Source organism: Macaca fascicularis, chromosome 6, assembly GCF_037993035.2.
Source record: "Macaca fascicularis isolate 582-1 chromosome 6, T2T-MFA8v1.1".
Taxonomy (NCBI): Eukaryota; Metazoa; Chordata; class Mammalia; order Primates; family Cercopithecidae; genus Macaca; species Macaca fascicularis.
The window spans coordinates 155,906,770-155,921,022 of NC_088380.1; the positions used below are offsets into that span (position 1 = coordinate 155,906,770).

At 41.0% G+C, this 14,253-nt stretch overlaps 1 protein-coding gene across 5 annotated transcripts in view; it reads right to left on the bottom strand.

Moving 5' to 3' along the window:
- SH3TC2 (SH3 domain and tetratricopeptide repeats 2) overlaps positions 1-14,253 on the bottom strand; it is a 62,214-nt gene that overhangs the window by 32,899 nt on the left and 15,062 nt on the right. For 2 of the 5 annotated variants that reach the window (XM_005558206.5, XM_045394376.3), the window contains exons 3-8: positions 13,765-13,892; positions 10,407-10,512; positions 8,572-8,715; positions 7,289-7,490; positions 6,451-6,524; positions 4,113-4,308 (exon numbers count right to left, since the gene is read on the bottom strand). In XM_005558206.5, coding sequence (XP_005558263.3) covers positions 4,113-4,308; positions 6,451-6,524; positions 7,289-7,490; positions 8,572-8,715; positions 10,407-10,512; positions 13,765-13,892 — 850 coding nt within the window. Of the gene's footprint in view, positions 1-244; positions 374-4,112; positions 4,309-6,450; positions 6,525-7,288; positions 7,491-8,571; positions 8,716-10,406; positions 10,513-13,764; positions 13,893-14,253 lie in introns of those variants that run through there. The other 3 variants (XM_073994551.1, XM_073994552.1, XM_073994553.1) reach the window with 3 other exon arrangements.

Genomic DNA, 14,253 nt, shown 5'->3' on the forward strand with positions numbered 1-14,253 from the left:
AAGAAACAGCTATATATGAAAAACAGCAAAATACAAATCCTGGAAAATGGAAAATAAAGGCACAGAAATAAAGAACTACGTGGGTGGGTTAAACAGCAAGTTTAGTCATAGCGGAGGTGAGAATTAGTGAAACTGAAGATTATGTCAAGAAAAGCCATCAGAATTTAGCCTGGTGTGACAAAAAGATAAAAAAATATAAAAAAACTGATTAAGCAAGAATGAGGATAGAATAAGTCCAACGTACCTCTAATAGGAATTCCAGAAGAGAGACTAAAAAGAATGAGAGAGAGGCAATATTCAAAGGAAGAAGGACTGAAAATTTTCCAGAATTGAAGAAAGACATGAATCTTCATATTGAAGAAACCACCAAGTCCTGAGCAAAATAAATAAACATAATATCATTTTTAACATGATGTCCATTTCTTTATGCTTACAGGTCTTTTGAAGTTGTCTATTTCTCCTACGCCTCCTTTCTTGGTTTAATTACTATTGACAGTTCAATTTCATGGAATGAATGAATTAAATATAAAAGATAACATCATAAATTAATGAAATAAAAACAAAGAAAGTAGAAGAAAATAATCAAGGCAAATGTTGTCATTAAGGAAGTATCAGTATAAAAACAAAAACCAATAAAGATGGTCAACGAAAGAAAAAATGATTCTCTGAAAAGACTAACAAAATGGACAAGGCCCTGGCAACATGAATTTGCAATTTTATATTTAAAGTTATTTTTTCCTGCAAACTTTGAAGATGTTATGCTATACCTAGCTAAATTATCATTCAAGAATATATTTTAAGTATTATATATATTTAAGACAGGCCAAGACTCAGGACTGACAGTATTTATAACCCACAGATCTTCACTGAAATAGCTACTAAAATAGATACACTGTGAAGAAGCAGTGGACAACCTACTGTCAATATGTAATAAAATATATTACACGTAGACACAACATGCAAAGAAATGGCTATGAGACCAATGGCAAAATTATTAGTAGCAAAAATAGATGCCACAAGAAACTGAATTATAAAGACACAGGCAATATGAAGAATAAAAGAGGGGATGTAACAAAAGAATGTTTTCTAACTGTAATACTCTCAAATACTAGTCAACGTTCTTTTTGGTTTTGAGTACATGAATTTATAAATCTTACTTAGTTTTTTAATTTAGGCACATAACTATACACACATCCTTTAGGGAGTAATATACAAGCACAAAAAGAGAACCTACACCGAGAAGATGGAGACTTCAGCAAAGGCTGAATTTCTTCTCAGACCCTGACGCCCAACGAACATAGAGAAAGAGTGACACCCAGTGGCCAGTCGGAAGGCAGCGTGCAGAGACCAGCTGCTTACTTGCGTGAAGTTGGGTCAGTCCTCTGAGCTCAACACCCATGTTTTGGTTGCTGTGATTCAAGGAGCTCTGATATCTGGAGAGTGCTTTTGGGGACCGGCAAGGGGCCGGTTCCCCTCTTCTCCTTGTGCCACCCCGCCCTGTTTTCTGGCTCATTTTCCCCTTCTGTACCAAATGTGCAACCTCTGGTGCATTGGGTCCCACAACTGACCAGGCATGGGAGAATGTCGTAGTCCACCCCACACAGCACGGGGGACACTGTTCTTCAGTGTGAGAGGACCCTTACAGCTAAGCCAGTGAAAATGTGATGACTGAATTAATTCAGTAGTGCTGACTTACTGTCATTTGAGGTAAATTAGCGTGAGGTGCAGAAGTCCAAATAGAAGTTATGAAAATGACACCTGTCCCCAATATCGTATTAAAACTGCCTCTCCAGATCACCACCCACAACAATGGCAATGACACAAACAACAATAAGAACAAGTGCCTGTGGATCATACATACACACACACTGTGCCAGGCACCATTCTAAGGTATTTGTGTGTATTATTAGCTCATTTAAAGTCACAGCAATCCTGTTAGGCAAGTGCTAACATTCTACACATTTTACAGATGAGAAAACTGAGGCATGGAGAGATAAATGTATGTGTCCAAAGACACAGAGCTGGTAAACCAGTGGAGGCACAAGCTGTACTCACAAGGTCATGAAAGCCTTTTGGGCAGCCTGACTCCAGAACTCTGTAAGTCATTTAGCTACTGTGCTTCCGGAAGACCTCCCAGTGGCCAGTCCCAAAGGCCTTTCCTCACTTGGCCCTGCTGTGTCTCTCTGATGACAGCACAGGTGTCAGCCCCGCCTCCCCCGCAGCTTGTTTCTTCCTCTCTCTGGCTCCACTGTCTCCTCTCTGCGTTCTCTCTTCCTCTGCTCTGTAAATGGAGGCATCCTCCAGGGTTCTTCCCCCATTCCTATTTTCCATTCTCTATTCTTTCTCCCTTTCACTGGGACTTCTCACCAGAATGTATTGGATTTAATGTCAGGATTTAAAATCACCAGGACATTTAACCAGAGTTCACTGGATATAATGTCAGGATTCTAAGGTTCCAGAGGGAAGGCCTTGGGTTCAGCCCCTTCACCTCTGGGGTCCTCACTTCCCCCTGCGGTAACATGAAGGGGTGGCTCAGAGCAATGTTCTCACCTTGGCTGCTCACCAGCCACACCTGGGGCGCTTTTATCAATACCATTGCCCAGCCCCCATCCAGACCAGTTACATGACAGCCTCTGGAGGGAGAACACAGGTATCCATATGTGTACAGCTCCTGGAATCTTTGACTTCCTGTCCACTGGTCCTCAGCAGTGGCCTCTCCTCTCCATTCTCACCATTTTCTAAATGCCACCCTGGGCTTCTCGAGTCTCCTGCCTCCAGATTCCCCCTGATGATGCACACCTACCCCGAAGCCAGGTTTTATTTCCTAGAGAAAAGGTCCAGTCACACAATATGTCACTCTTGCTCAGAGACATGCAGTGGCTCCCCATTCTCTGCCGGGCTAAGGACAGGGCCCTGACACAGGTATTCCCAGGTTTCCAGAGCATGGACCCACCTTTGCCGCCCCAGTGCCCTTCTGGTAACTTCCTCCCAACTACATGAGTCGTTCTTCGAGCACTGACTCACTTTTCTGCCTATGACCTCTTTTCCCATCAACATCTGTTGAAATATTTTACATTGTGCAAATCTTAATTCACATGTCACCTTCTTCATGAAGTTCTCTTGATATCCTTTTCTTCCTTACAAGTCCCCATAGTTCTCCATCCCTCTCCAGGAGCTCAGTGAGTGGTCTTCCTTGTTTATAGTTATTTGGACTCCCACATTTCTACATGGAGAAAATAACCTTCTGTCTCCTCTTCTCCCCATGAAGGGCAGGGCTTACACGGAGCTTCTGCCCCTTGGTCTGCTCTCTTCATTGGCTGTTTCCCACAAGAGAAAGAATTTCAGTCTCTGTTCAGATCCTTAGACATTTCTTGGACCACATTTTCCCAGTGTGGGGAGTTATGTTGTGTCAATGTTAGGAGCCAACTCTCCCTTTCCCCATGTACTTCCTGCTCCCAGGCTTTCGACTGTTTCCTATCCCCACTCCAAAGAGATGGGGCGATATCCCATATCTCTGTCCTTCCATGACAGGGTGGGTGGAGCAGGCTGGCCACCTTCTCCTGATTGGCCAGGCAAATGGGTCTGCTCCTCAGAACCAGCCTTTCTGGGTTCAAGGCAGAAAAGAGTAAGAGAAGCACTCTGCCCTCCTAGCCAATGCTGAAGTCACACATTGGCATTCAGCTTGACAGCTGAATGAGTGAAGATCTATATGAGACCTACCTCCCAGCCCTACGTGGGATCAGCACACTGCCCGTCTATTATTCCCCGTGTGTGCCCTTCCTCTGAAGGGGCCCTGTGGTTAGACAGGGTGGGTAGCAGGATCCAAGTACCAAAACCACACCCTCAGTGCTTAACAGCACGCCCTTTGTCTTGGAGTTTTGCTTCCCTCCTTGCACAGAGGAAGTCCTCAGTGACCACCTGTTAAAATAAATTGAACTGATGCATTCTCTCCTTTCTATCAGTCTCTGTATCAACCTTGGTGTCAGAATGTGCTTTTCTGGCTCCATGTTACCAGGGCACCCTCGAAGCTCAACTGCAAATCTGCTCAAAGAGAGGAGGGAACCCTGGGAAAGGCAGCCCAGCTCCAGGATATGCTCACTGTCAATACTCACATTGGGGAATAAGAATCAGGATCTATGTTCCTGGTGGGGACAAAGCCCACTTGTCCTGAACTCGTCGACTTTCCAATGAACCACTGAAGCCCAGGTATGACAAAGCCAATGATTTCAATGCTTTCTCCCTGGTAGAAACTCAGTTCATCCTTTTCTTCTGGCTCATAACTCTTCATGGCCTTACAGCGTCCTCTGCCTGTGGAAAATAGCACAGAGATCAGCTACAGAAGACGTGAACAGATGAGCCTCCCATCACCTTCCAATGCAATAGAAAATGAGGGATTCCCAGACTTTAGAATGTCAAGGACCAGTAACATTTCACTCCTCTCCCCACCCCAAAATTGGCAGGAATGACTCAGCACAATTGGCTTTTCGTTTTGCCAATCTAGGACATATTTTTAAAAGAACTACAATCCACTTTCACCGAAGAAAAGATGTCTTAACAAACATAAAAAAAGATATTCTCAGATAGTGGATATGCCTTAAAAACGAATAAACATAGCTTATAGGAAACTGGAAAGCTTGCTGTATTGTCCTGGTTTGTCTGATTTTGCAACTGTCATGTAAATGCTTTGTCATGGTTGACACAAATCCACAGACCAGTGTGTGAGAACCACTCGACCAGAGAAGCTTTCCATGTCCTTCCAGCTCCCTTGGCCTCTATGACTCTCAGTCTCCCCAGCTGTAAAACGGGGATAATAAGAATACCTGCTGCTTATAAATATTAAAAAGAATCAAAGAGATACAGTGCACAATGCCTGGTACCTGGTCAACCCTCAATGAACATTAGCCTCATTACCGCTGGTGGAATAGAAAGCTGCTAATGACTTAGAAGGATCTAAAAGACTCCCTTTCTGACTATGGTAATTACTCAAACTGATAAATTGCCTAGCTAAGATCTAGCAATGACCTTTTGATAAATGTTTTTCTGTCCAGTTTACAAAGTACAATCTGCATTCACTTTCTCAGGTCTTCCCAAGAGCCTTAAAGGGCAAGGAAACGATCAGAATCCCCTTTTCCCAGATTACAGAGGGAGAGAGAGGGTAGGTGATTTGCCTAAGGATTGTATGTGTGGCAAAACTGGGTCAAGAACTTAAGTCTTCCGACTGCTAGTTAGCCTCTCTATGAATCCTGCCCTGGTGGAGATAATGGCTTTTATGTGTCTTAGTTTCGATATTTGCTCTAGCTTCTCTGCTAAAGCTACTAGCCTATTTTTTCTGACATTTTTGGTCAAGTTTCTAGTTTGTGTTTTCAAGATCAGAAATTCCCACTGTTCTAAGGGTTGATGGGATCTACCACGTGTTAAATATCTACATTGTATAAGAAACTGTACAGAGTGGTTTATGGATGTCATTTTGTTTGGTTCTCATAACAACATTGAAGTCGGTTTTATTGTATCATTTTACTAATGAGGAAGTTGCAACATAGGGCAGGTGGATTGGCCAAGACCACCTTGGTTTTAAGTTGGGGAGCCAGAATTTGAACCCAGAACTGACTTCAAAGCCTTGCATTCTAACTACAAGTCTGAACTGCTTTAGGAAGCCAAAAATCTGGTTTGCCATCAATAACTGATTAGATCTGATGTCTTGGTTCCATAATCCTTCTATTTCTTTTTTATGTTATTTGGGTTTAGCACTTATAAAATTGTATTTTGTGGTAGGAGTGTGTGGGAGGGGGGTGAAGGGGAGTTCTATGGATGAAGATGAACAGAAGGTATTTCTAGATGTCTAAAAAGTGTTGGACTTCATTATCCAGTAGATACATATCTACACTACTTACAGATATGCGTGTGTATACACACATACAGAGATTATTTAAATTGTGCGTGTGTGTGTGTGTATAATTCATTTATTCAACAAATTTTTACTGAGTACCCTTACGTGCCAGGCATTTCTACTCTTCCTAAATTCAAAGTTAATTTTACAAAACTCCAAGGGAAATTAGAGAATGTTTTGACCAGAGATTGAAACAGGCAGCCCACAGGCTGCATTTGGCTCATAAAACATTTAATTTGGCCCACAACAGGCTCTTTTTTCACTCATGTATCTTAAAATCCCTAATTGTTCCTGCTATTCCCTAACACCTTCCATCCAGGCCCCCTAGCATCTGTGTGTCCTGCCCACACCTGCAGGCATTTGTAGCTGCCCCCTGGATTGAGACCTCTCATTTCACAGGCAGGGAAAACCATGTGCACAGACAGAAACTGGCTTCCCTAAATCCAGTTCCTAGCAGAGACAAAACAGAAATTCACATCAACTGACTCTAAACCTGCAGATAAAATTGAGAGACAGGACAACATTATCTCCCTAACAATACTATGTTTTTGACTCAGCCGTACCAATCTGATAGGAGCCTGTCCAATCCCTCTTCCTGGAAAGGCCACAGCTTCCTGGATAATTCTTTAGGAACCACCTGCCAATGAAAATATGGGGTTTGCAAATACGGATTTCAAAAAATTGCAACAAGGAACAGAACAGTCCATCATTATAATGATGATGATGAGTATTGTTTTTTCTCTTATTTAAATGATAGCAAACGTTTATTGAGAACTTACTTTTTGCCAGGACATGTGAAAAGGTGAGAAGTTAGCAGACCTGGGATATTTTGTGACTCCGAAAGTAGTTTGTCAGTTAAATAACTAACGAACAATCCCTTCACATTTGAACTGTCGGATTTCTGCCAGAGCCACACACAGGTCCATGGTGTGAGGTAATGTTTACTGTCAATCTGTATATTTAAGTTTATCATATCCTCCAGCAGGAATTCTTAAACTTTAGTGTGAAAAACATCTCCTGGGAAGTTTATTTAAAATGCAGATTCCTAAACTCAACCCCAAGAGAGTCTAAGGAGGCCCAGACAAGTGGTCCCCAGTCCATACATAGAGAAACACTACATTGGCAGTCATGTGGTATATTTGCTCCTAAGTACAATGCCCATCTGAAATTTAGAGTTGTTACAATGCCCATCTGAAATTTAGAGTTGTCTCCAATTTCATCAGATTGTACAAACCTTGATTGTTAAAAAAGAAGAGAAAAAGACAGAAAGATAAAGAGCCACCCAGAATCTGTTCTCTCCTCCACACTGTGGATGCCCATATCTGAAAGCATGCCTACTCTGTTCTGTGCAGACCTCAGTCTGCTCTGGGACTTGCTCCCAGGAGGCAGATGGCTACTCACTGGTGGAAAGGGAGAGGCAGAGGCTCCAAGGCTGACACCAGTACCAGGCCCCGCTGACCTGTCACCAAGGACACGCCTTCCAGCTCGGACCCTGCTTCTGCCATCTTCACTGAGATTAACTCATTCTTGCAAAGTGTCAAGCACTCCCCTTCCTTCTCAGCTGGTGGAGTCACAGAGCACAGGGCTCTGCAGAAGAAGTGGCCTGTGGATAATGAGAAAAGCGATGGTTTTCCAAGGAGTAGCAGGAAGTGAAAAGGGATTATCACACGAAGTAATGTTTCTATCCAGAGCTGGAGTGCTTCTCCTCCTGGAAGTAAAGCAGACATTTCATGGGGGAGACAGTAAAAGAGGCCTTATGATCCCAGGAAAGCTGATACCAGGAAGAAAAAAGCCATTGAGAGGGAATTCAGTTTAAACAGACACCGACATTTCTAATAATCTATGAGAAAAAGGCTTAATTGGGACTTTATCTTGAAAAAGGGATGAAAACTTGTGAAAATATGTTTATATTGAACAGAATTTCATTTATTGTTGCAACCTCATGATTAAAATTAGAACCAAAAAGGAATTGATTAAATTAGTTTGGGTGAATATAATTACTCCAATAAGTTTTATAATAGCATGATATTAAATTTTTTCCTTCATGCAATATTTGTGTAATGCAATCCTAAGAAGAATCCTTTTTGCAAAAATATCATATGCAAATCTGGCTCTTTCCATGTGTCTGTGATGTCATCAGGCTTATCCACCTCATAGTTGTTAACTGGTAGATGATAACCTTGATGGGACTCTCACCTATAAACAGATCAAGAGGTGCTCCAAGAGGTTCCTCAACATCACCTTCCTCAATCTCATAAAAAACTTCAAGTTTTGCAACATTTGCAACTTTATTTTACAATCAAATTTTATCACATGTTTGGAAAAGTGTTTCTCGATTTTGGATAGACATTAGATTTATGTGGAAAACTTTCCAAAATATGCCAATGCCTGGGCCCCGACCTTTAGAGATTTAATGGGCCTAAGTGGAGCCCTGACATGGGGATCTTAGTAAAACTCTCCAAGCAGCTCTAATATCAATCAGTGAGACCGACCAGCACAGCTATTCATGTAATGTCGGTGTTTAACTGAGAGGAATGTTCAAAGTACTATTATAACAAGTGGGTTCATTTATGAATATTCCATGTTTCAATGATTTTTCCCTCCGTTCGTATCCTGCTTATTTCAGGGCCACTGGTAGCAAATATCTGAATAAGACCCCATCCCTACCCTTATGCCGCACTCACCTTCCTGTATCAGGAGTCCCAAGTATATTGTTTCCAGGTGTTTATCATCTACAGACACTTGGATCTCCGTATCCTCCACCAATATGCAGTTGAGCCAGTACTTGTGGTCAAAGAGGAGATGTTCCAGACACACGGATACATAGCCTAAGAAGTCAAGCCAACAGGATTTCTGAACAAAATGATTTCTGACATAGCTGAGCACAGAAGAGAGTGAGAAAATTCCCTCCTGAGCTTGATTCCCAGACCACAAGCCCCAACCTGCCATTTAACCGGAATTAAAACAGCATAAGAGGGAAAGCTAGACATTTTCTAGAATGAGTTGAGTCTTCTCAACATCTATGGGGAAATACAAGTCATTTCTAAATGTTATTTACCATTTTGACATATTGTGGGTTTCCATAAATGCGTAATGAGATGACCAAAACCAACTGCCTTTTTCTAATATATCCATGGAGGTCTCCAAGTTTACAGTGTTGACTATGGGGGTTCCTAGTGCCCCCTTAAAGTTCTCCAGACCTGAGGTTCAAACTACTGTGCCCCTGATGATGCAGTGGCTGAAGAGGTGCTACATGGTTCCCCCTCAGTGAATTTCAGGAGTCCGGATTTGCTTCCACCTACCAGCTCTGACCCTGCCCCTCCTCCAATGCCCAGAAGATTTCTCTGGTAAACGCAGACTAAAAACTATGTATATTAGAAAACTCTAGTAATTATACATAGTATTTTAAACATGGCCATAAACATGACTACTCACATTGCTTCTCTTGAGCCTTCTTCTTTTTCCTAAGATGCAAAAGCCTTTCTGTTTCCATCCTATCCATTGTGCTGATCTAGGCCTTATGTATCTTCTATAATTGCACTTTTGAACTTTAATGTGCACACAAATCACATGGGGATCTTATTAAACTACAGATGCTTAGTGAAGGTCTGAGATAGGGTTGAGCTTCTCTTTTTTTTTTTTTTTTTTTTTTTTTTTAATAGATCCCATGTGCTGCCAATGCAGCCGGTCTATGGAGCACAGTTTGAATAGTGAGGATGTCTGATCGTCAGGAAAGAGTTGTGTAGTGTGGACAGCAGATCTCCAGACCATAAGAGGAGAAGTTATACCCTATGTCTTCCAGTCATGAGTCGTCTTGACCCTCCACCCCTGCACAAAATCTGTCCTTGTGTATGTCGGCATGGAGCCCAGCATTTTCTGAGAGATATAAAACATCCATCAAATTAGGTGGCCTCTTGTTTTGTTTGGCTTTGCTTTAACTTCCCTATTATAAGTTGTTCTCTCTGGAGAAGGCAGGTGAACCATTTCCCACCACAATGGAACTGATGCTGCATCCCAATGTCCTTCTTTACCTTCTAGAAAACCCTGCAGCCTTAGGATGCTATAAGCAGATAATTTCCCTATTTCTTTCTTTAACTCTTTTCCAAATACATGTGATAACACATCTGTTTACTATGTTGAGCAGCTACTTTGCTCTTACTCAAGATTAATTCCTTATAGTTTAAAACACACACACTAGCACCAGGTTCACATCTATTTCAGTACTTTGAACTTAGTAGATGACCAATAACTGTTTTCCAGTTGACTGGTTATCTAATAAAAAAGGATCTCCCTGAACACAAAAAAAGCAAACTTCTTCATATGGCATTTTAGAATAATAGTTAATATTTGCTTTAGATTTAGTTTGAGGCATTTTGTGATATTTCAAAAGTTAATCATCTTTTTTTAAGGCTCTATTTCTCTTAATTACCAGAGCCACACCAATTCCTTAATGTCAAGCCCTACAAGTTGGCTAAACTGTGGAGGAGGTCATCCTCCACCTGCTGGCTTTGTATCATACCTAAATTAAGGTACGTGGAGAACTTCCAAATTTCCTCCATGGTCTTGAAGGTGATGAGAAACTGGGACCTCTGAGACTGGATACTGACCAACCTTGCTGAGAGGTCCTACGTAAAGAAAACAATAAGTCAGCCTGGGATGACAGAAGTGTCCCATTAGCAAGCTCGTATATAGACCAAATACTCTGTATGAACTTCTTGATTATGGCATTGATTTTTACATCACCAAAAAATGGAAACAACTTAAATATTCATCAATAAGAGATTGGCTAAAATAGAGTACAATTTATCCATAAAGTGAAATATTGTATTATACAGCCACAGAAAAGAAGAAAGAAGCTCTTTGTGTACTGATATAGGCTCCAGATATAATACTGCTATACAGCAGCAGCAAAAAGAAGCCAGGGAATAGAAATATGTGCAGAGAATGCTACTTTTTGTGTTAAAAAAAAAAAAGTGTATGTGGGAGGATAAAGGAGGATGATTCATAGAAGGCATCTTGAAAGCAAATTTGATTGTGAGTCTATGACTAATGATTATTTTTATTAATATAAAGCTGAAAACAGAAAAACCAAAACACACAAAAATAATCATCCCAGTCCTCACCCCTAAAGATCATCAATGTTAGCACCTTCATGTAAGAACTTTGAATCTTTTTTCCTACACGAGTTTCCATACAACTATTTCACATACATAGAATCACATTGCATAAATTATTTTGCAATCTTCTTTTGCTGCTAAGCAATATTTTGCAGAGCATCTTCCATGTCATCACATAGTTTACACCATTCTTAATGGTTACATAGGCCATTGTTGCATTAACATAATGCATTATTATCATTTCCTTACGGTTTTACGTTTGGATTGTTTCACATTCTTTAAAATCCTAAATGGTACTATGATAAGCATCTTTATAGCTAAATCTCTGCGCACATTCTTAATTGTTTTAACAAGTAATTCTAAGAAGTGCAATTGGAAATGCAAGGATATGCACATTTTCAATCCTAAAATGCAGTCACCCAACTGTCCCCCAGGAAGGCATTCCAACTTACATGCTCATAAGGAGAGCGAGAGGACTATAAGCCTCTTGGGTTTGTTTTTGTTTGTTTCTTTGTTTCTTTGCTTGTTTGCTTGTTTGTTTTTTAGAATCTTGCTCTGTTGCCACGCTGGAGTGAAGTGCAGTGGCGCAATCTCGGCTCACTGCAACCTCTGTCTCCCGGGTTCAAGCGATTCCCCTGCCTCAGCCTCTGGGACTACAGGCACCCACCACCACATCCGGCTAATTTTTTTGTATTTTAGTAGAGACAGGGTTTCACCATGTTGGCCAGGATGGTCTCGATCTCCTAACCTCATGATCCACCCACCTTGGCCTCCCATAGTGTTGGGATTACAGGCGTGAGCCACCGTGCCCAGCATGGGTTTTTTTTTAATACCTAAAAAAAAAAGCAGGTCTGAATCACTGCCCAGACTTAGTTTTCCCTTACATCTATTGTTTGTTCAAGCCTCTGGAGTTGACTATAACAAGTATTGGTCAGAACATCCCTCCACCAGGTCAGGTGCTGTCATCAGTACCAACTCCAGGAGCCCTATCATGAGGGAAACTTAGAGGCAGAAGAAGATAGAAGAATCCAGAAGAAAAGCCCCAGTTCAGTAAAATCAGAACTCTGGGGTTCCTTCTGCCATACCAAACCCCAGGAGGCCCCAGATCCATCATTAGGGAAGGGGTGCTAGGTAAAAATCAACTTATAGAGAATTTACTACATCCCTGGCACTTCACCCAGAGCTTTATGAGCAATATGTCATTTAACTCCAACAAAAGTCCTATGAAGAGAACGCAATGACAGTATTTAGTCCATTCCAAAATGTGCTTTGATCACATTTAACCACTTCTGAACTAAAAGATAAGGAAGTGTGTCATCAACCATAATTGGAAGCATTTGTTTTCTTTTTTGGAGGTACATAAAATAACAGTGCATTTTATAATCAGTGGCATCTTAGATCTAATGAAAAATGACATTATCCCTGTTGTATATTCAAGGGGGCCAAGGCACAGAGAGGTTAAGCAAATTGTCCAAGGTCACCTTCAGGGAGTACGTTGCAGAGAACCTTGATTAGATTTCAGATCTAGCTGACTCCAGACCTCAACTTTAGCCCACAAGTTTGTCTGACTCAAGCTTCAGCCCAGCAGACCAGCTCTCTCAATCAACCCTGCTCCTGCCATACCAAATGAGATTCAAAATAAAGGAAAAGCTACAGTACCAATAGCAGCCAATGTCTCCCAGCTCCTGAATTCCAGGTATTAAAAAAATAAAATGAAATTCAAAAAAACGTAGCTACTATTTATAGAACACATATCACCAAACACAATGCCAAGCTCTCTGCTGATACCATCTCATGTTTTCTCCCTGAAAAACCAGACATTATCTTTTTCAGCTGCATGACATTTAGACCACTTTTCTCTTTCAGTTTGTACCAGATTCCTGCAGAAACTGTAAAAAGTAACTAGAACATATTAGTTTATTATGTAAAGTAATATTATCCTTTCCCTACCTCTAGTCGAAACAATTTTTTTCCATTTCTGACTTTAGTTCTCCTCCTTAGTACATCCTAAACTGTAAATAATTTGATCACACCCTTCTTTCTTGGTTTTAACAAATGAAGATATTATCTACCTACTATGAAAGATGAGAAATTGGTTTATTTACTTTATTGTTTTTTTCTCCCCTCACCCACGTATTTATAAGGTATTGTTTTTTAACTGGCAATCTTAGTACTTTAAAAATATATACTTAGTGGTTACCAGGAGCTGAGACATGGGGATAGTGGGAGTTATTGTTTAATAGATGTGAAATTTCAGTTTGAGATGATGAAAAAGTTCTGGAGGTGCATAGATTGTGAATGTACTTAGTGCCATAGTGAATTGTACACTTAAAAAATGATTAAAATGGAAAATTTTATGTTATGTATATTGTATCACAGTAAAAAAAAGAATTTGAAATTATCACATTAGAAAAAAAGTATGCTTAATGAGGTATGTATTATAACAATTACCATTCTATATAGGTTAAGTAACTTGTCAAAGATCACACAACTAACAGAAGATTTAAAACCAAATTTTCTCTGACTCAGCAACTCCAAGTTACCCCATTCAGAGCTCCTGCCCATTCCTCTCCACTCCTGTGCAGAGAATGTGCACGGAATCTTTCATTCATTCAGTCTACCTATTAGATGTTTTTTCCGAGGGCCTACTTTGTTCCAGATGCTGCCTTAGGTGCTAGGGATCCTATAGCAGACTGACACCGTCAGCACTCAGCATTCACCTGTTTCCTTCATGCATTCACCTGTTTCCTTCATGCTCACCTTAAACAGCATGCGCACCTCCTGGTCCTCATTCTCCAGCGCCCAGAGCCGCCTCCGAGCAGCTTCCTGCAAGGGTCCGTTTACACACCTCCTGGAGCGGCTCTTTACACAGAAGGAGAGTGTCAGGTCTTAAAGAGAACAGAGAGAGAAGGATCAGGCTGGAAATAGAATAAAATGGAAGAAAGAGTTAGATAAACCCACAGTGTTTCCCCTACATGTATACCTGAACCCTCAACTGGTGTCCTCATTAGTTACAGATGAGAGGGGTCTTAACACTCCTTGGAGCACCCCTTTAAATGGTCCTCCCTAGAGGAAAAACACATACTGAACCCAGGAGGGCTCTGGAATCACAAGAGTTGATGCACTCACGTTGGTTATTTCTGCTTTGCACAGGGTTTATTCCTACACTGCCTGTCACTGATGTGATGGTGCTGACACAGGACCAGCTAGGACATACATCACTCCCTGTGAATAACTTGTGAAAGTTTA